Source organism: Atheta coriaria, unplaced genomic scaffold, assembly GCF_025399875.1.
Source record: "Atheta coriaria isolate IRGN ID8LTWV9N9 unplaced genomic scaffold, Caltech_Dcor_3.1 hic_scaffold_3_pilon, whole genome shotgun sequence".
Classification (NCBI taxonomy): Eukaryota; Metazoa; Arthropoda; class Insecta; order Coleoptera; family Staphylinidae; genus Dalotia; species Dalotia coriaria.
In genome coordinates, this window is record NW_027045445.1 from 1,251,609 (window position 1) to 1,269,879 (window position 18,271).

Below are 18,271 nucleotides of genomic sequence, written 5' to 3' on the forward strand. Positions count from 1 at the left end.
TATGTGCATGTCTATCATCTATCATTCCACATCACTATCTATATTTATATACGCGACTCAAGTGCTCAACTATTCTCACATCGAGTGCGAGCAAATGTGCGTCCTGCGCTCGTCACGGGCGCAGACAACTAGAGACTACTGAACTATAATTGTTTCTTCTTATCGTGCGCGCGCGCAACCACACAATACGCGCGGCGGCTTGTCAGCACACAAACTCATTAAAGAGTCAATGCTATTTCATAAATATTTATTTCGTCAAATATAGCCATACACACAGAGTGAAAAAAAAAAACTAAACTGAAATTTTAGAAAGCAAAAGTTAATCGGCGAATAAATCAACGCATTCAATTTCATTTCGTGGCTGTTTTTGTGTATGAAATTTAATTTAAAGGAAAGTGCAAGGCGTAGCAAAAGTCGGTCATTAACAAAATTTCTTTTGTTTTTTTTTTTCGCGAGGTGCAATTCAACTAGTTAACACTAGATTCAGCTACAAAACGAAAGTTACGCTTTGATTCACAGCAATTTCGGCTATTTATTAATAATAATAACAAATTGAAAGAATGCTGAGAATTATTTTACTATTAGAAACAAAAATGGTGTTAAAAAGAAAGTATTAAATGTGTAAAATTTCAATTATCGCATTAAGTTAACTTCCTATTTTGAATTTCCTTGTATCGGTAGGTATAGTAAAATATGAACTTGCGCACATACCAAACGAAATGAAAAATAAAACCTGCGAGATTCGACCGCGTCAAGGCGAGCCTCAAGGTTTTGGCCCCCGATGCTTGTCACCTTGACAATCCGCGTATTAAAAATAAAACTATACATTGCGAATAATTGATGGCAACAAAAATCAACTCAAACATATAGTGCAAATTTTATTTCGAAAGTTAATAAAGAAAATCGAGTCTAAACATGTCGATGCGCTATATTTACGATAAATAATGATCAAAAAACAACCTTGAACGTGACTTTTTTTAACATATTTCACTTTTACGTGGGTGGTAATCATTTAAAATTAACTTTTTCGATGACCATCTTGATCTTTTGACTTTCAAATCTTAATTTTGATATAGAATTTAAATTTATATTTACATAATTGTTGTTAATTAACTTTTTTTGTATGAAAACGTTTGCAAATTCGTGTTTTAGCAAAACCGGAATCAGATTACCGAGTAACCCTGATTCGCAACGTCGTGAGATGACAACGCGACCGCTAAGGACGCGCTGATAACGCTCCGCAAGGCCGAAATACTCGAAACGCGACGCAATCGAACGCAAAAACGCTCCCGAAACGCAAATCTCCAACGACTCTCACTGATAAAAATAATTGTCAGGGTCAGGTTTGTTAACAACACACACAAATATACACATTACACGTACAAATAAGAAATTCAAGGTTAATTTTCGCAAAAATTGCCAAGATAAAGATAAACATACCTAAATCAGGAATAGAACTAGATGGCTCTTCATGAGGTCCGCCACCCTGATGAGATTGATGCTGCACATGTTGTATCATCATCGCGTGCGCGTGCTTATTGTCCTTGGGTTTGGGAGGCGGCGGCGGAGGCGGCGGGCGCATCGTTGCAAGCAAACCGTTCGAATGCGTAATTGGCGCGGCTAGTGAAATCACACCAGTGTGCGATGGTTGTTTTTTTAGGTTGTTCACAACGTTCGGGGACGGCGATGCTGCCGCAGCCGTCGACGACGAGACGACGCCGCCGTTCGTCGGGATGCGGAACTCCTTCAAGTCACTCTTGAACACGATCGCCGCACACGATTGCATTGCAACATGTGTCACACACGATGCACCAAAACAATCAATATTAAACAAACACTATATAAACACTAACAACAAAAATAGTTTAGTTTAAAACCAATCGCAGTGTAGTTGTAGTGAAGATAACTTTGTTTTATTTATTTTCAACGCGGCTGGTTGTGATGTGATGATGAACAACTTTTGTTTCATTAGCTGTTGACGAAAGTAAGAGTGATCGTCGAATGCGCCCGCGGTGTCGTCGCCGCGGCGTGTAACAGTTAACTCTCTCTCCCGGTGAGCGGCGGCCGCGAGACGTTCGCTCTCGTCGGAACGAGCGCGTCGAATGTCGAATGTGGGATTGTGTGATAGCGGCGCGGCTCGCCGGTGTTAAGGACGTCGGCGGCTTGCGGCTGTCCTCGTCGTACCAATACCGCGGTGGTATTGCGTGTGACGAAGACGGGGAAAAACTCGCTGCGCCGATGCACGCGGGAGGGATGCGCGCCGCGCTGCCGTTCGGTGCATCCGCGCTCCGCGACTCTCTGAAAGTGAAAACGGTTTCACTCTCCCAATACAATACAACCCAACAACCCATCAACCCACCCACACACAACACATACAAAAATTTAGTCCAAAAATTAGAAATCTACAACAAATAATTAAAATAAATTCAATATTTTATTATATAGCTTAGGTATTGCTATGTTTTAGAACATTCTAGAATAAATCCTTTGGTTGTCATAGCAACCGATCAACAAATGGCCGCCGTGTTGCTTTCGTGATCAGTTTTCGCATAGAAAGTGATTGTATGCGATGTGTGTGTCATTTGAAGGTTGTTTCGTGCAACAACCCCGACGCGCGGCGTCCGAACAACCCCTGTGCTGTAAGCGCGCGCGAGCCCGCGCGCTCGCACTGGCCTTGTCCTTGAAAGCGGCGAGTGAACCCGTTTCGAGCGCGGCGCGCCGCGAGCGCCGCAAGTGCGTTAGCCTCGGCCGAGCAGCGCGAGCGAGCACGCTTATCGATTCCCCGTGCCGCGGGAACCGCGAGCCACGCCACGTTTATTGCTCTCTACTTCGGCGCGACGAACATTGACGCACATCCCCGACACAACCCGAACACATTCATAAGGTTATAACTGGTAAACATAACCTTTAAATTTCAATTCACATGTGTTACTAGATATAATCCAGAGATTTTTTAACTTGTTCTGTTTACTTTATTGTGGTAGTGGTTCAAGGTCTGGATCTTGAACTAAATTTGTATAAACAAAGTGTGAAGTGGTCCAGCGGCCATTTTGAATATCTGCTTTATGCAAAAAGCGAAACGGAACACACTACTAACCCATATATTGCTTGTGCCAAAAAAAAAAATGAAACCTGCACGGTGTGAGTATGCGCAATGCACAAAAATAGCTGCTTAATACTTGTTTGAATGTTGAGTTAAAATAAACGCTGTTTTTTATGAAGGTGCCAAGAATTCAAGAACAGTAACGAATCACTTTCAGGTACGTACGTATGTAATATTTAAACATTCGCAACAAAAAAAGCAAAGAATAATTTGCCGGTTTTCTATTTTCTAATTTCCAATGCTCATTGAACAAATGCCAAGCGTTGGAGAAATCGCGAGTAGGATGTTTTGAATGTCGTGAATGTCATGATCTGATCCCAGGTCAGGGCACAAACAACACAAGAGTAATTTATTTTGTTTTTTGCGTTTGAATTTTTAATCATGCCGGAATGCAAAGAGGTCCACAGGCACATGTTTAATATTTAGTTGGAAAAACAAAACAGATAACAGAAAAAAATTAAACAAGGGGGTGGACCGTTCGATTAAAGAGGTAATTTCAAGGCCTGGGTCGAAATTAAAAGTGTTGCAGGCTGCATGTGCCCTAAAATTAGGGTGTGGGATGATTCATAGTGCATTACTGCCATGCACCAGAGGGCACCGAGTCAGAGGGACCTGTACACTATACTTCTAGGCCTAGATCTATAAGCGTAGGGCCTTTTTATTATAGCGTAGGGAGACAATGAGTTGCACAACTTTCACCAAGAGTGCATAGGAATAGCAGGAGTATTGATTAAACTTGTTTTTGACAGGATTCATAATTTCTGTTGTATGTTATTCTATTATTATTGTAAAATTTCAAGTGGAGAAAGCACCGGAATCTGGTTTACTATTGCTTTTAACAACTAACAACATTTAGTCATTTCAAATGGCTTCGCATCACTTTTGGTCTACTTTGACTGCGCACTTTTCGTTTTCATTATTCACTTCACTTTTATTTCGCATTTTTTGGTTCACATCATCAAAATTTACTTTCGAGTAGTTTTTAGATTTCAAACGCTCAAATTTTTTGTTGTGTTAGATTTCAAACAAATGAAATCCACATCAAGATGCAAGTTAAGTGAACTTTTACTCTCGAGTCAAGAGACTTAAGCCAGTCACTGGAACAGTGAAAGTATGGTAATAAATGTGAGTGCACTGGCACAATATCATCGTAGAAATTATTATTGTTATTAGAAATAGGTAGGTATTATACATTATAAATGAAATAAAAAGTTAAAAAAACATGGCTTTCATCATTAAGTTATTAACGTGTTATTAATGTTAATAATGTTGTTTGGACATTACTTGTGCTTTACATATTTGTTTACTTATCGTGTTATTACGCTTTTAATTGCACGTTTACTTTCATATCGCGCTAATCGCCGATGCGCATGCAATTGTACTTGCAATTTTTTATCAAATTGCGCGTGCAAGTGCAACTGCGCACTCATAATTGCGTGCGCGTCAATTGATCCGAAAGTAAAATCTTGCTTTTACTCGCAATTGTAATAGAAGTCAACAAACCACAAGAAAGCAAAAAAAGTGAAAACTAACACAGAAAAATTAACCTAACCTAACTATTACGTTTTTGACAGTTTTAATACTAAAATTTTGACATCTGTCAATTTTTTTTGACACTTTTGTCAAAATTATATTTTGATTTGATGATTGAATTTAATGTTTTGCGTTGTTTATGTTACATTGACCTTCGCACGAGAAATTTCTTTCACTCACGCGGGCATTCTGCGCGTTGCACACTGCGAATGTGTGTGGAATTACGCGTTTTACGGTTTCGCGACCGTAAGTAACGTCACACTCTCTCTCGCTCTCCTCATTATCACCGTCTCAAGATGGTCGTTGGTCGTTCAACTGCACTCGCGGCCATCGCCACCATCACCGACAGCATTTGCAACCTAACCTAACCCAACGTTTCTAATCGTAATTAAGTGTATTATTACTTCGGTTGTTACTAGTTTAATTCATTTATGTAGGTATTTCTTGTGCGAATTTATTTTACGCTTTTACGGCTGCTGATAATAATGGCGGCGGTTCAGTGACTCGCTGGCATTCATTCTTCATTCCTAATTCTAGATTCTTGTTTCTTGTTAACTCCTTGTTAAGTCGTCGCCACTCTTGATTCCAATTCGATTTCATACGATTCGATTCGCGATAATTGCGTGCAATTTAATTGCTACTTTGCTACTTATTTTCACTTTTATTTCTTTTACGTAAAAATAACTGTCAAATGTAAACTAATAATTGTCCTTGAAGTATATTATGAATGTCAAATGTCAAAGTCAAATATTTTATGCTTTAAATATCTATAATATAAAAATGAATCGCAAAATCGGTTGGTAAGCGTATAACTCAATAACGCCTAAACCAATTTGTCCAATTCTTGTTTTTAAATGTTTGTTAAAGTCCAAGGATGGTTTTTGTGGCGAGAAAAAATCGAATAACTGCCGGGAAAATCCTAAAGACAGCCCTTTTCTATATGATAAAAGTTGGCATTGAGATTCAATCATAGTTATAGTTATATAGTTCAATCCGAGATGGCGCGCTGAAGTGCATTATTAACCATTCTTTAAATAATTAATTTCTTTAAATTAAAATAGCGAATCTTATTGATAGAATTGACACATACTATGTCTAGAACAAGACAGTAAAAATGAATTACACTTTTATTAAACACTACCGGTACGAAAGCGCGGGCAAGAGCTAATACTTTAATAAATCTTCGCGTACAAAATAAATAATCCACAAAGTAATTAACTAAGTCGTCATCATAAGTGCTGAAGATTTGATGTGTTTGAATGTTTCAATAACTTTGCAGCGCGAACGCAATTGAGTTGTAAACTTGAACCGCTGAATATAATTTTTGGCAATGAACGTCATTTCGTTTCGAGCTTGAGTTACACTTGAGTTAAATCAAGCCGGCCTCGGCCTTCAAAAAGTTCACATATTTACGCATTTCGACATGTCGACAATTTCAACGACCTGATGATTGAAAAGGTTATTAACACGTTTAAATTAAAACCTCAAAGAAAAGTAAAATAATAATTCAAATGATAAGTGAAAGCAGTGAAAACGCATCCAACATTGAACCTTGACTTAATAGAGAAGTGAGTCAAACCAACCAACACATAAAGTGGAAGTTGAAGTTGAGTCAACCACAACCACGATGATCGCCCACATCGTCGAGACACGAATCTCGAAACCAACTCTGCATACAAAAGACGACATACGAATTCGTTGTCTCAATCCATTCACTTTGGGCTTGACTCTCTTCTTCGTTGTTAATTTTTAATTCTCCTCCATTCCAGTCCCTTTGTCCCTGAAAGCTCACAACCTCACCGCACAGAATTTAAGTGAACTTAATTCATCAAAAACTCCAAAGTTAAGCCGTGCGCAGCGTTTGTGTGCGTTTGAGGTTATGCGTGATTCATGTGTGAAAAAAAGATGGAGCGCTTTGTTGCGTCGCCGGACGTCGCGTGGCGTTAAATAAATCGGAACGTCCTTGACCCTCAACCGAAAACTCGTCCACTCTCACTCTTCACATACTCCACAAGCGTTTCAACATGTAACACACCAGACAAGAGGCTTAAATCACTCTCGAAGACAACACAGGTTAATATTACAGAATTGAATTTAATACTTCATTGAATCATGTAGAAATTATTATTTTTTATCGATAGAGGTTATAAATAGTTTGCGCGTTAAAAATGGTATAAATATTGTTGTAATGTCATCAACATCGACGTCAATCAACATGTTTCATTGACCTTAACTCAGTAAAGGACTGAAGTTCAAGCTTTCAACAGGCATCACATGGAATTTTTGTGAATTAAAATTCAACTCGGATAAAAATTTAAATTTTGTTTTGTGTTGTTGAGTCAAATTTATAATTTTTTAGTTAAAAACATACAAAAATTGCTAATTTATTGTTCTAGCATTGTCTTTTCGTGTAGTAGATGTAATTTTCCATTGTAATTTGTTTAATTTTTTTGTTTTGTTAGCTGGCAATGTTAGTGCGGTACTAGTGACACATTCACATACATTCGATAATAACGACAATGACGAGCATTAATCGTCTGCCGATTATTTATAAACGCCGCGATTTTTGTTTCTCTTATTTCACTGAAAACAAAATTCAACGTAAAATTTTCTTATTTTTAAAGAAAAACATAATTTCTAATTGAAATAGTGTTAACTAGTTGTTAGCCTGTAATTCTTTTGTTATATTAACAATATGTATGAATCTATAATATAAAAATGAATCGTAAAATCTGTTGGTAAGCGCATAACTCAACAACGCCTAGAACAATTTGTCCAATTCTTTTTTTAAATGTTCGTTAAAGTCCAAGGATGGTTTATACGGCGAGAAAAATTGGAATAATTTCCGGGAAAACTCTAAAGACAGCCCTTTTCTATAGGAAAAAGTTGGTATTGAGATTCAATCATAGTTATAGTTAAATAGTTAAATCCGAGATGGCGCGTTGAAGTGCATTACTAGCAATTCTTTATATAATTAATTTCTTTTAAATAAAATTACGAATCTTATTGATAGAATTGACACATACTATGTCTAGAACAAGAGAGTAAAAACGAATTACATTTTTATTAAACACTGCTGTGACGAAAACGCGGGCAAAAGCTAGTTGTTGATAAAGTCTGTGTTGATACACGTCGTCCGCCATATTTACCTAATATTTATCCGCACTTGTGTTATTGCGTTATTAGTTAATAAACTTCTTGTTTATTATGTAAACCAACAAGGAAAGTAAGTAACTGTGACGTTTTATAGCCTTTGGCATTGATCAAGTGCCAAACGTCGCGGGGATTTGCCAAAAACTTTGACATTGCGCGAAAAATCGCACGTAAAAAATCCTTCAAATTCGCAAAATAAAAATTAGAGGTTATTTATTTGCAACCGCGTAGATAAGTGATGATAACAATAGCAACTTGATTGCTATCATCGTTATTATCTGGATATAAATCATTTTTTATCCGACAGATAAACCTTCAGAAGGTTTAAAACAAAATGGCGGTTATATTGCTTAATTAAAAATAATAACGTTGTGATTACGATGATGTAAGGTCAAGATTACCAGTGTTTAGTCAGTAATCAAGTATAATTTCGTTGGAGCTTTTTCAGTGTCAACGTTTTTGCAGCCGTGCGGAGCATTTTTACGGTTATCAGTGAGGATGTCGCTTATCGCAACTACGTCGAGACGAACGATGACACTGAACCGCGTTTACAGACCTTCACTTTCAATTTTTCCTACAAGAAGGCATTGATTATGTTAAACTATAACAAAATTCTAGGTTATTATATCTTAATCTATATAGTAAAACCACGCGAAACAAGAATTGTTTGATTTTTATACGTCATTTGTTTTAGTTTTTTAATGCTTTTAATTACATTACGCTAATTACATGTTTAAATGAATTGTTGACACTTGTCGCACGTCAACATGAATGCGTTTTGCAAAGAGCAATAAAATCCAACGAGATAATTGCGAGGAAACGTTGAAATTACCTTGATTTTCTTTCCTTCTGGAAAAAAAATTGAAAACATTCCGTTCGGAAGCCCGTTGAGAATACAAACAAAACATTTACGTCAAGCATACGATGATGTACAATCAAACAAATATATACAATGCAACGTATTGCAACGTAACGACAAATATTACAAAATAAAGATAACATAATAAATTCTTGCTTCACCTTGAATCGATTGTAATGTTGGTTGCCTATCTTGTTTTTACAGTTTTTATATTTTCGGAAGCTTTAAACAAGTGGTACTCATAAATACGATGTAGAAATGCAATGCTATCGATTTTGTCGGAGCCAGACAGACGTACTGGGGGCGGTTGAGCTTTGGGGGTGGCGCAGGCAAGGGTGCAGCAGGGTGCAGTGCAGTCGTACACTCGTCCACCCTTCCTCCAGCCGTCTGGCGGCGTCTCTCCCTCTCGACTTCCTTTTCAAGCTCTCCGCGACGAAACAGCACCCTCGGTGTTATTCCTATCTACATCAAAAATCTAAAAGAGAAACAAAACACAAGCGGAGAGTGAGATGGAAGTGAGATGCAGGAAAATGTGGAAATGCAGGAAAAGTGGGAAAAGCGAGAGAAAAGGGAAACTAATCCGACGTGCGCCACGTTTCGCTTTCGCATACTCGGGACAGTGAACCAGTGTCTAGACTAGACCACCACCACTACTATATCGCTTGCACTCTGCCGTCGTCCACCCCCGACACACCCTAGTGCAACGCGATGCACTCATACCCTCGATGTCTAGCTGCAGCCAGTCGGGGGAGCAATTTCACTGCTTTATATTACACTAACATACATTTATACTTCAATTGCTTGAAATTTGACATTTGACAGCAAAATAATCAAAAATTTCCTTATAATACTAAAAATAGCTTTGAATAAATGTTATGTTTTCAAAAACATAAAATTCACATTTAAAAAACATCAAAACATTAGAAAACATAAACACAATTATCTTTGTAATTATTTCCATTTCCAGCAAATTTAATATGTTTTATTAATTTATTTTTTAATGCAGAATTTAGGGTGGGTTTATTTATGTGTGTGTGTGTTGACGGCGGCGGCGGCGGCGCGTCCTTGGCCGACTGTCCGGGTGAATGGCCCGTCTGCACTCCGGCGACGCGCGCGCCCTGCACACACCCGCAGCTATCCTCGCCAGCCACCCATTTTAGCCTCCTGCTCGCCGCCGCCATAGAATGCTCATCGCGGGGTTGTTCGCCCTCGATTCGCGCCGCCGGCGAACGACCTACGTTGAATAGCTTAACGTTACCCTCTGTCTCACACAACACAAACATGTTGAACAAAACCAACGAAATAGATTTATTGTTAAAATAATTTAACGCACTTTATTTTAATAGGTGTCTTATTAATATTTATAATTATTGTTTGAGGTTTAAGTGCCAGATAAAAAGCTTTTTCGGTTAAGTACTTATTATTATTATTATGCCTTTTTAAACATTTGCACAGGTATAAAATCTCGTTGTTAGCAAAAATGTTAACCGTATTAAAATGGCGTCTGTGTTTTCAACTTCTGCTACTTGTTGGTTGGTGGTGTGTGTGGCTTTGAGCGGTGTCAATGCAGCAACCAAGTAAGCATTTTCTTAAATTCAATTTTTTTGTTTTTTTTTTTGTTAAAATTTTATGTGTGAATGTTTATTAACCAGGCCTGAAGATGCTAAAAATATCTATGTTGATATGATCAAAAGTTTTGATCCATTACCAGTGTCCACTGAGTATCTTGAAGGCACGGTTGCTATGGAGAAAATAGAAAATCCCATCGGTAGCGTCAACGGTTTATCGAACATCAATGGCTTGTCGTTGGCAACGACCGAAACTGATGAACAGTTGCAAGTTACAGGAACTTTTACATCTACTATCAGAGTAAAGTTTATTTTTTTAATTTTAACAATTGGTTATATATTTATTAATTTAGATATAGATATTACACTGTAGGCAACTAACATAACATAATTTTATTTAAGTTGTTTAAATTTTTTGTTTTTTAAGGTTGTTGTGGCAATGAAAGCAGATCATAACGAAACCTATCGAGTTCCTTGCATCTACAAGTCATACAACATGAATGCCAACATTGCCATGTCCATGGTAGTTGATTCGCAAAATGAGAAGGCTCAGCTGTCGGAGCTAACTCTACAATCGGTGACAGCGCTGGACGACAATGACCAACTGCGTTGCGATTGTGGAATGGACTATATTCCGGAAGTATTCGCTACTGATGCTTTCACAGGTTACGTTAAACATGTGATTGACGACCAGTTAGAGAATGCTATCAGGAGGCAAAGTGCATAAATAAATAAATAAATAAATAAATAAATGGAATATTCATTAACACAGATTGTGTATTATTAGTAGAAATTGTAGAAAAGTTTATAATTCAATAAAACAACTATTTGCAGCAACTTATTTTCTTATATTCAAGTGAATTTCCTGTGTATTTACTTTAAACTTATTTTTATCTTCAAATGCAAATTAAAACTTATAAATTTTGTGATATATATTCTAAAATTATAATTATGCACGTTGTAGAATGTAAATTTTAAAATGGCAAACAAAATACATGTTTCTCTCTTACTTTTTTAAAAATAACCTTTAAATTGATAAGAATATAGGCAACTGAAAAATATATAGGATTTGTAAAACACATAGAGCAAATTGCAAAAAATTCCAAAAAAGAAGATTATCTATCTTCACAGATTACATAAATTATCATTTAACTAACTCTTTCAAATGTATTTTTTGCATATATTTGTGTTTCCGAATATATCACTCATTATCAAGAAGTATAAATTCTCATGAATCATGTCTTCAATGTTAGTCTAATTACAAAACAGAAGAATGCTGTCATTCGTCGTCGTGGCATTAGCCTGCCTCCATATTGGGTATGCAACCAACCAAACTAACATCAATTTAATTCTATTTATAACCTACCATTTTTTTTAATTTTTTTTTTATTGAAGCTCTGGCCAACTAGTTGATTTGAGAACTGGTAGTGATTTTTCAACAGCAATCGTTTCTGAAATCGCTTATAGATACACCTCTAGAGATCTACAACCAGTAACAGTATCACCATGGTTGAGTTTATCCGCAACCGACAGTAACTCTAGGTGTGATTTTTCCAATACAGTCATTAGAGGCCTCAGACAAAAAACTGAAAGTGATTTCAAGACTCTGTTCGAGAATCACGTTCATACCTTCCAAGGAACTTACACTTTCCCATCAGTTACAGTGAGTTAATTCAATTCCTAACCTAACATAATCTAACATTACCTGCTTTAACCTAATTTATCTTTGGTATTAAGATTCAAGGTAATATAATGTGTACATTGTCCGGCACAACATACACCGGCGATTTTGAGGTTAAGCAGACAAATATTCAGTGGCCCATTACTGTTACCGTCGATATACACAAGTTCAACCTAGGACTTAATTGGGAAACCTTCGCTGCAAGCGCAGATAGCGTAAAGTAAGTGATTTCTGTGTGCATGTACAACATAACCAATCTTATGATGTTATTTTCTTCAACAGCACTGTCACAGTAAACTCTGACGTTATGTCCACCCCCATGGGAGCAGACATTGAAGCCGAAATGCAACATGTAGTGGTTGAAACACTCAATGCTCTTGTGCATACACCTCAAGAGAATTTCAACAACGCCAAACGTGATGCAAGTCAATGTCAGCATGTTCTCTAAGGCCAACCCTGTCAAAATATATTTTTAGTATAACACAGCGATACGACAAAAGGCAATGATTCTACATCGAATTATTAGATATGTGTGATTTTAGTAATAATGTAATTTTAATATGTGCAAATTTAGCCTGTAATAAATTATTTCCATGGCAGTATTTTTATCACCTTGTATGAATACTTATTTAAAAAATAAATATTGTTCAATCTTATCAATCACGGTCGTGGTGACACCGTGCAAAATTGCGTAAGTAGGTGAAAAAAAAGTTCGTTAAAAATGATTATGCAAGACGCCATATTGAAATATACAACAAAATTGTTTACACACGTGTTTTTGCTTGCTCACTTGCTTGCGGTACTTGTTACTTGTTACTTGTTCTGAATATTATAATGTCTAAGTCTGACTTTGTTGTTAAAGTAGCAAACATTGTAAATGATTATAAATAATACGTGATTGTGAGGGCGCCATATTGCTGTGTGACACTTTCGAGGCGAGTGTGGTTATCACACCTTCGGGCGCGTTTGCGGCGCAATTTATTTGACGAGCACTCGAAACGCCGGCCGGTAATTCAAATCGACAACCAAAATATCACACGCGATCGAAACAAACAATACTATCCGTATCAGTCTAGCGTTTATGACATCGGAGGATTCAATTTATTGTCATTTGTGATACCAGTGTTTAATCGACAACATACACAATGATTTATATAACAATTTTAGTCATTATTACACAAAGGTGAATATAAAAACATAAAATTAATCATTTTTAAGGTTATGTATGTTTATTTGTTGGTTATAGTTGTATGTCATATGTGCATAATGGTGTGCATATGACATTTCGTTCTTGGGATGAGGGTAACCTCAAAATTCAACCTACAACCACAGAAAAACCTGATTTGAACTGGATAGCTGTCAAAAAAGTACTTGATCAAATGGCTCCACACTTAGAAAAGTCTTCCATTGTTATTCCTACGTTAAGTGCTCCAAATGGTAAAGAACCAACTGAAACAGTTCAGTTTCTAGATGTCGTTGTTGTCAACTGGCTGTCAGATGTCATAAAACAATGTGTCACTACTTTTAACACTCTTGATAGTCTTGATGACCATGAGAGTGATGATAGGAATTATGAATTTAAATTAGATGAAAAAGTTATTATTGTTAATTTTACAATTCCACAAATATTGGTAAGTTTTTTATGAATAAATTTAAAGTTGATAATAATAAAATTAATTTTATGAATTAAGTTTTCAGGACGTTTTTTGTTCAATTCAGACGGCAAACAAGGTGCTGTGCATTGTGCAATGGACAAGATGGCGGTCGGCATGTTTGTGCACTTTTCAAAGTCTAATAATATTGTATACGTGGATAATTTTCAGATGCAACCACCGGAAAAGTAAGTTTTTATGTGTTTTTATCTTAAAACTAATAAAAACTTTTTAGAAGTTATGTTTTAACTTCAAACGACGAAGAAATTGCTGGTAATAAAGGTTATGTTAACGAAAATGACAGAATGGAATCCGAATGGAAGCTGGCAATATGGCTGACTATCAATAAACTAATAGAGGATTATTTAAAAGATTTTATGTTGACCGATGATTCGTTTTTCACGTAATTGTAAATTTAATTAAACTTAAACTACGTCTGTGATATACTCATATAGTACGAAATAGTATGCAACCAAATTAACGAATGTAAATAATAATAGTGTTTTTATTTGTATGTTTGCTTTTTTTTATAAGACTGAAAGTGTTGAAACGACAACGACCTGCAAACGACTCGGCTAGACACAACGCCTCGCCGCCTCCACCACTTAAACTTTCAGCTACCGCCTCCGTCTGCCATTGCAGCCGCCTCCGAGTGATGACCTCGACCAGTCTAACCCGCAGGTAGTTGAACCATCCATAACCAACAACGCCAGCACTAGTATGAGCAGTAGTGCCACCACTGAAAGCGGCAACTGAACCTAAAAAGTTATTCATTTTCCTGGATTGTTTATTTGTTTGTTGGATGGCAGTTTCATGCAAACTGTCGCATTGACAGAAGCCTAAAGCATACACAGCGCATAAAGCTCAAAGCTCGCAGGCTAGTAGAGGGGGGCAACGTCCTGCCGCCGCGGGACGTCGACCTGCAGACACACAACTTACATCATTTCTAACTATTGCTTTCATTATTGCTGTACATACGCAACCAAGCGTACAAAACACAATAAAGTAATGTGTATATGGTTGCCTATGTAGCTGTGTGAAGTAAAACAGTTTATTTTACTGGAAACAAGCCAGCGATGACAGTTCCACCTCACACCAGAGGATATTCGTGCGGCGCGGAATGTGGGAGTGTCTGGCCTCACACTACCAGCCGGTGCTGCCGCCCCCAGACTGCAGACTGCAGGCTGACTGCAGTGCTTTCACCCCGAGCGCTGTTCGTGCTCGATGTTCACTGCTCTCGTGCCAGCGTTTATGTTTTAAACCCGGGGGGTGGCGGTAATAGAAACTGGTATATGATAAACAGAGAAGGAGAGTGCTGCAATGCTTTCACCGTTGCGCGAGAGCTTTCGTGCTTTCGGTTTCGACGACTCAGTTCCACAACCCCACAAAATTACATTTTACATTTTAATTTTATTTCGATATAAATTTTGATACAATTCGACGCCATTTTAAGGACATTTATAGATAGATTAACATCACAACTGGTTGCCTATAGTAAATTTCAGCAGAAAAATGAATACATTTGTGTGTTTATGGTTTTTGACCGGTGCGTATGTGGTTTTGATTGATAAACAGCGCGAAGTGACTTAAATATGGCTGAAATAGCAGCGAGGACGTTGAGCCTGCGTGTGTTTGTCCTTGAACTTGAACTGTCGATGCGCGACGGACTCTCTGCGGCGGTCGCCGTGTCATTGGCACGAGCAGAAGAGTTCGCCATGTGCTGCGGCACGCCGCCGCGCAGAAAGTGCATAAAGTCCAAGTGCATTGAGTGCATCGAGTGCATCGAGTCGAGGGCATTCCACTTTTACACTGCGCATGAAATAGTTAGTTTATAGATTAAGTCACTAAGAGCATATCCTTAAACTAAGCATTAATACCAAATATAACCTAAAAAACTTGAAATTACACATTTTTATCTTGATATTAAGTACAATGTATTTAAGGATATGTCATTATGTTTACTTTTATTGACTTTGTGTTTTTTTCTGTATTATTATAGTTTAACGTCTTGAACCTTGCGTGTAAAGTGTAACTAGTTCAATGCTCGTTCATTGCACCACATCGACATGTGGCACGAGTTCAAGCTGAGTCAAGTTGACTCTCTACTTGAGTCAAGTTGGCAGGAGTAGAATTAACTGACTTAAGTCACGTTTAAATCACGCTTGAACTTCACTGAATTTAGTTTTTACTAAATTTACATTAATTAATTGATATTTTATTTAGTTATTCATTTTTTACAATAAAAAGTAATAAATAAGTTAGTTTATATTAAGTTAGGTTAGTTTTACTTATAATTTAAACGTTAAATGAAAGTGTAAACATAAAAAAAAAGAAAAAGTTTTGCTAAACGAAAGTGAATCGAATGTTAAACTAACGACTAACAAACCACTAATATGAGTATCAAGTTGCATACCATTGAAAACCGCACACCGAAAATAAATGCATGCATAAATTAAACCACCAACACAAAATGGCGGCCATTTTATGCTCCACTTTTTCTCTCGTTTATTTTCACAGTCAAAAATGAAATAATTTTCTATGGCTTTTGTTTTCATTTAAGTAAATATAACTTTCTTTTGAAATTTTCGTTTCTTTGTTTCATTTATTGTTTAAATTAATGTTATATTCTAAAAATCTCATTATTGTTATAAGCACTTAACTAAAAAGGACTAATAAAGTAACGTTTTGTTCAATTTAACACTTTACACTTCACACAATTGTCAAAAATGGCGAAATTTTGAATTTATCAGAGCGAAACATTTATTTTAATCAACAGAACAATTTAATATTTAAAAATTTTAAACATTAAGTTTAATAGGTAATAAATTATTATTATTTTATGAATTCAAGATGGCAGCAATAGATTTGACCGTTTTGATCAAAACCAGTTTTATCCATAGTTCACTCGCATTCAATCTTTAAGATGATGCAAGAAGAATTTAATTACACGTTTGTGTTGTGTGTGCTGCATATGTTGTGTTGATGCGCTCGACATATGTTCGCAACTTAACTGATTTCTTCAGTAAAAAAACGCGTTAAACTATCCTTGGTGAAGTAAAGTAACGTGCAACAATGTTGCTACACATTTCATAAACACAGCATGGGAGCTATTAAACTTGCAGGTGAATTATTAATATGATTATCACGCAACGTGTGCGGTACTTTTAATAACTCTCGAGTGTGGTTATGTTTTAGAAATCAGATAATAGTTTAGACGTTTGTTTACAGAGTGTGTATGTTTGGTGGCCTGTGGAAAATATTTGTGTTCTGAAGATGTTACACGCGGCATATTTACTGTTTCGCAAGTAGGAATACCTTGATGTAGGTTTTATACTCTCCGTCCGTGTGTATGTACTGTGTGCAATTATGGCATGCTTGTATAATTTTCATTATCACGTTTCGCAAGCTTCGCAAGCAGCTTGCAATACGGGCGCATTGACCGACCGCCAAAGGTCTTTAACTTCTTCTGGGTCTTTGCCACCTATACTGCTACTAACACCAGCTTGTTTTGACCTGATATTGCGCATTACTCAACCTCAACCAAATAAATAAAAAAACCTGCTTGTAAACAGGCATAAACAACAATAAAAACAGCAATAAATTAGGTTTTATACGTAAATTTAGGTTGTAAGTTTTAATTTTCTATGAATATGTTGGTTTCGGTGTAGTTTTGGTTGCCTATATTGAAATAAATTAGTTTGTTTGGTAAACTGTTGATTTGAGCCTGAAAATAGAATGTAATAAAAACGAGGTCAATCGCACCGTCAACGCCGCCTCCGCTTGCAGCGTTCGGGGTGTCTGCCGCCCCCGGGCCAACATTGTGTTCATAGCTCAGTGCGTTGGCATCATCCGCACCGCCGCCTCTGCCGCCGCTAGAGAGCAACGCGCCGTGCTGGGACGCTGACCTTGGGGCGTCGCCGCTTGCTGTTGCCGCCGCCACCACCATCAAAATATCGCGTGGGTCGACACATCGATTACCAACGCAAATCCGTCAACAGTCAACACTCAAAATACGAAAATTCAAACATGAATATGAATATCTTGTTTTTAAAAGAAAAAAGCATGTAAACAGTATTATAAAAATAATCCAAAAGACCAATTTACATTTTGGAATATCAGTATAATCTATTTTAAACAGTCAAACTGTCAAAAAAGTTATAATAGGTTATGTAAAGTTTGATTATTACTTTGGGTACGCAAAAATGAGTTTTAATTTATTTCAGAGGATATTTTAAAGCAAGGGCATTTATTTGCGTCGCAATTTGTTCGCAATGACATTGCCATGGCTCGTCGGGGGCGGCAGGTCGCAGGTAAGTTCAAGGATTGTGTCTGGGTCAAGGCCCTCCAGCCCCTGCAACCGCCGCAAACGATTACAGCGCCAAAAAAAAACGTTGGAAGAACTAAAACTTATATTAAATACGTGTTTAAAGTTGTTTACAATGATTAATTGGTATGCAAAATACTATCAAACAAAATAAATAAAGGTTTTATATCGAAATATTTGAATAATTCAAATAATTAAAGAAAATTCAAGGCGTAGAACTGCTGCTGCCCTCTAGTTGTAAAAGGTATAATGTATTTATAAGTGTTTTTAGTTAGAAATTAAAATAAATTAATAAATAATTAATTTATAAGCATGGAGTTATTTTTAAAAGTTACCGTTTGTGTTATATTCAAATTTACTTAGTGTAAAGTGCAAAATATAGAAATTTATTTAATGAA

General features: G+C 36.8%; 4 protein-coding genes and 2 long non-coding RNA genes across 8 annotated transcripts in view; 5 read left to right on the forward strand and 1 right to left on the reverse strand.

The window, feature by feature from the left end:
* Eip75B (Ecdysone-induced protein 75B) overlaps positions 1-1,801 on the reverse strand; it is a 38,162-nt gene extending 36,361 nt beyond the window's left edge. The window contains exon 1 of the mRNA XM_065317490.1: positions 1,441-1,801. Coding sequence (XP_065173562.1) covers positions 1,441-1,786 — 346 coding nt within the window. The 5' untranslated portion in view covers positions 1,787-1,801. The remainder of the gene's footprint in view (positions 1-1,440) is intronic.
* Positions 1,802-5,563: 3,762 nt separating this feature from the next.
* On the forward strand, positions 5,564-6,959 carry LOC135804317 (uncharacterized). 2 transcript variants are annotated; one of them, XR_010551014.1, is made up of 3 exons: positions 5,564-6,204; positions 6,406-6,709; positions 6,778-6,959. It is a non-coding gene; the product is annotated as an uncharacterized lncRNA (long non-coding RNA). The 2 variants fall into 2 exon arrangements; XR_010551013.1 differs by having other exon boundaries at positions 5,564-6,709.
* Positions 6,960-9,946: 2,987 nt separating this feature from the next.
* Positions 9,947-11,053, forward strand: LOC135804298 (uncharacterized). The gene is made up of 3 exons (XM_065318124.1): positions 9,947-10,225; positions 10,301-10,517; positions 10,644-11,053. Exons 1-3 carry the CDS (start codon positions 10,146-10,148, stop codon positions 10,941-10,943), a joined length of 597 nt encoding a protein of 198 aa, XP_065174196.1. The 5' UTR covers positions 9,947-10,145; the 3' UTR covers positions 10,944-11,053.
* A 340-nt stretch (positions 11,054-11,393) lies between these two features.
* Positions 11,394-12,499, forward strand: LOC135789426 (uncharacterized). Its single transcript, XM_065299256.1, has 4 exons — positions 11,394-11,533; positions 11,612-11,879; positions 11,954-12,117; positions 12,180-12,499. Exons 1-4 carry the CDS (start codon positions 11,490-11,492, stop codon positions 12,343-12,345), a joined length of 642 nt encoding a protein of 213 aa, XP_065155328.1. The 5' UTR covers positions 11,394-11,489; the 3' UTR covers positions 12,346-12,499.
* A 203-nt stretch (positions 12,500-12,702) lies between these two features.
* On the forward strand, positions 12,703-14,063 carry LOC135789416 (uncharacterized). 2 transcript variants are annotated; one of them, XM_065299228.1, is made up of 4 exons: positions 12,703-13,080; positions 13,144-13,528; positions 13,589-13,737; positions 13,785-14,063. In XM_065299228.1, exons 1-4 carry the CDS (start codon positions 13,043-13,045, stop codon positions 13,954-13,956), a joined length of 744 nt encoding a protein of 247 aa, XP_065155300.1. In that variant the 5' UTR covers positions 12,703-13,042; the 3' UTR covers positions 13,957-14,063. The 2 variants fall into 2 exon arrangements, with proteins under 2 accessions (XP_065155300.1, XP_065155301.1); XM_065299229.1 differs by having other exon boundaries at positions 13,788-14,063.
* An 832-nt stretch (positions 14,064-14,895) lies between these two features.
* LOC135804318 (uncharacterized) lies at positions 14,896-16,131 on the forward strand. The gene is made up of 2 exons (XR_010551015.1): positions 14,896-15,372; positions 15,549-16,131. It is a non-coding gene; the product is annotated as an uncharacterized lncRNA (long non-coding RNA).
* The last annotated feature ends 2,140 nt before the right edge of the window (positions 16,132-18,271 follow it).

Excerpts from the sequence above, each read along its gene's own strand:
- LOC135804298 (XM_065318124.1), top strand. The coding sequence starts at position 10,146 with ATGGCGTCTGTGTTTTCAACTTCTGCTACTTGTTGGTTGGTGGTGTGT. Across the intron at positions 10,226-10,300 it reads GGTGTCAATGCAGCAACCAA|GCCTGAAGATGCTAAAAATA; the intron begins GTAAGCATTTTC and ends TTTATTAACCAG. Across the intron at positions 10,518-10,643 it reads CTTTTACATCTACTATCAGA|GTTGTTGTGGCAATGAAAGC; the intron begins GTAAAGTTTATT and ends TTGTTTTTTAAG.
- LOC135789426 (XM_065299256.1), top strand. The coding sequence starts at position 11,490 with ATGCTGTCATTCGTCGTCGTGGCATTAGCCTGCCTCCATATTGG. Across the intron at positions 11,534-11,611 it reads TTAGCCTGCCTCCATATTGG|CTCTGGCCAACTAGTTGATT; the intron begins GTATGCAACCAA and ends TTTTTATTGAAG. Across the intron at positions 12,118-12,179 it reads GCAAGCGCAGATAGCGTAAA|CACTGTCACAGTAAACTCTG; the intron begins GTAAGTGATTTC and ends TTTCTTCAACAG.
- LOC135789416 (XM_065299228.1), top strand. The coding sequence starts at position 13,043 with ATGATTTATATAACAATTTTAGTCATTATTACACAAAG. Across the intron at positions 13,081-13,143 it reads TTAGTCATTATTACACAAAG|TTGTATGTCATATGTGCATA; the intron begins GTGAATATAAAA and ends TGTTGGTTATAG. Across the intron at positions 13,738-13,784 it reads CAGATGCAACCACCGGAAAA|AAGTTATGTTTTAACTTCAA; the intron begins GTAAGTTTTTAT and ends AAAACTTTTTAG.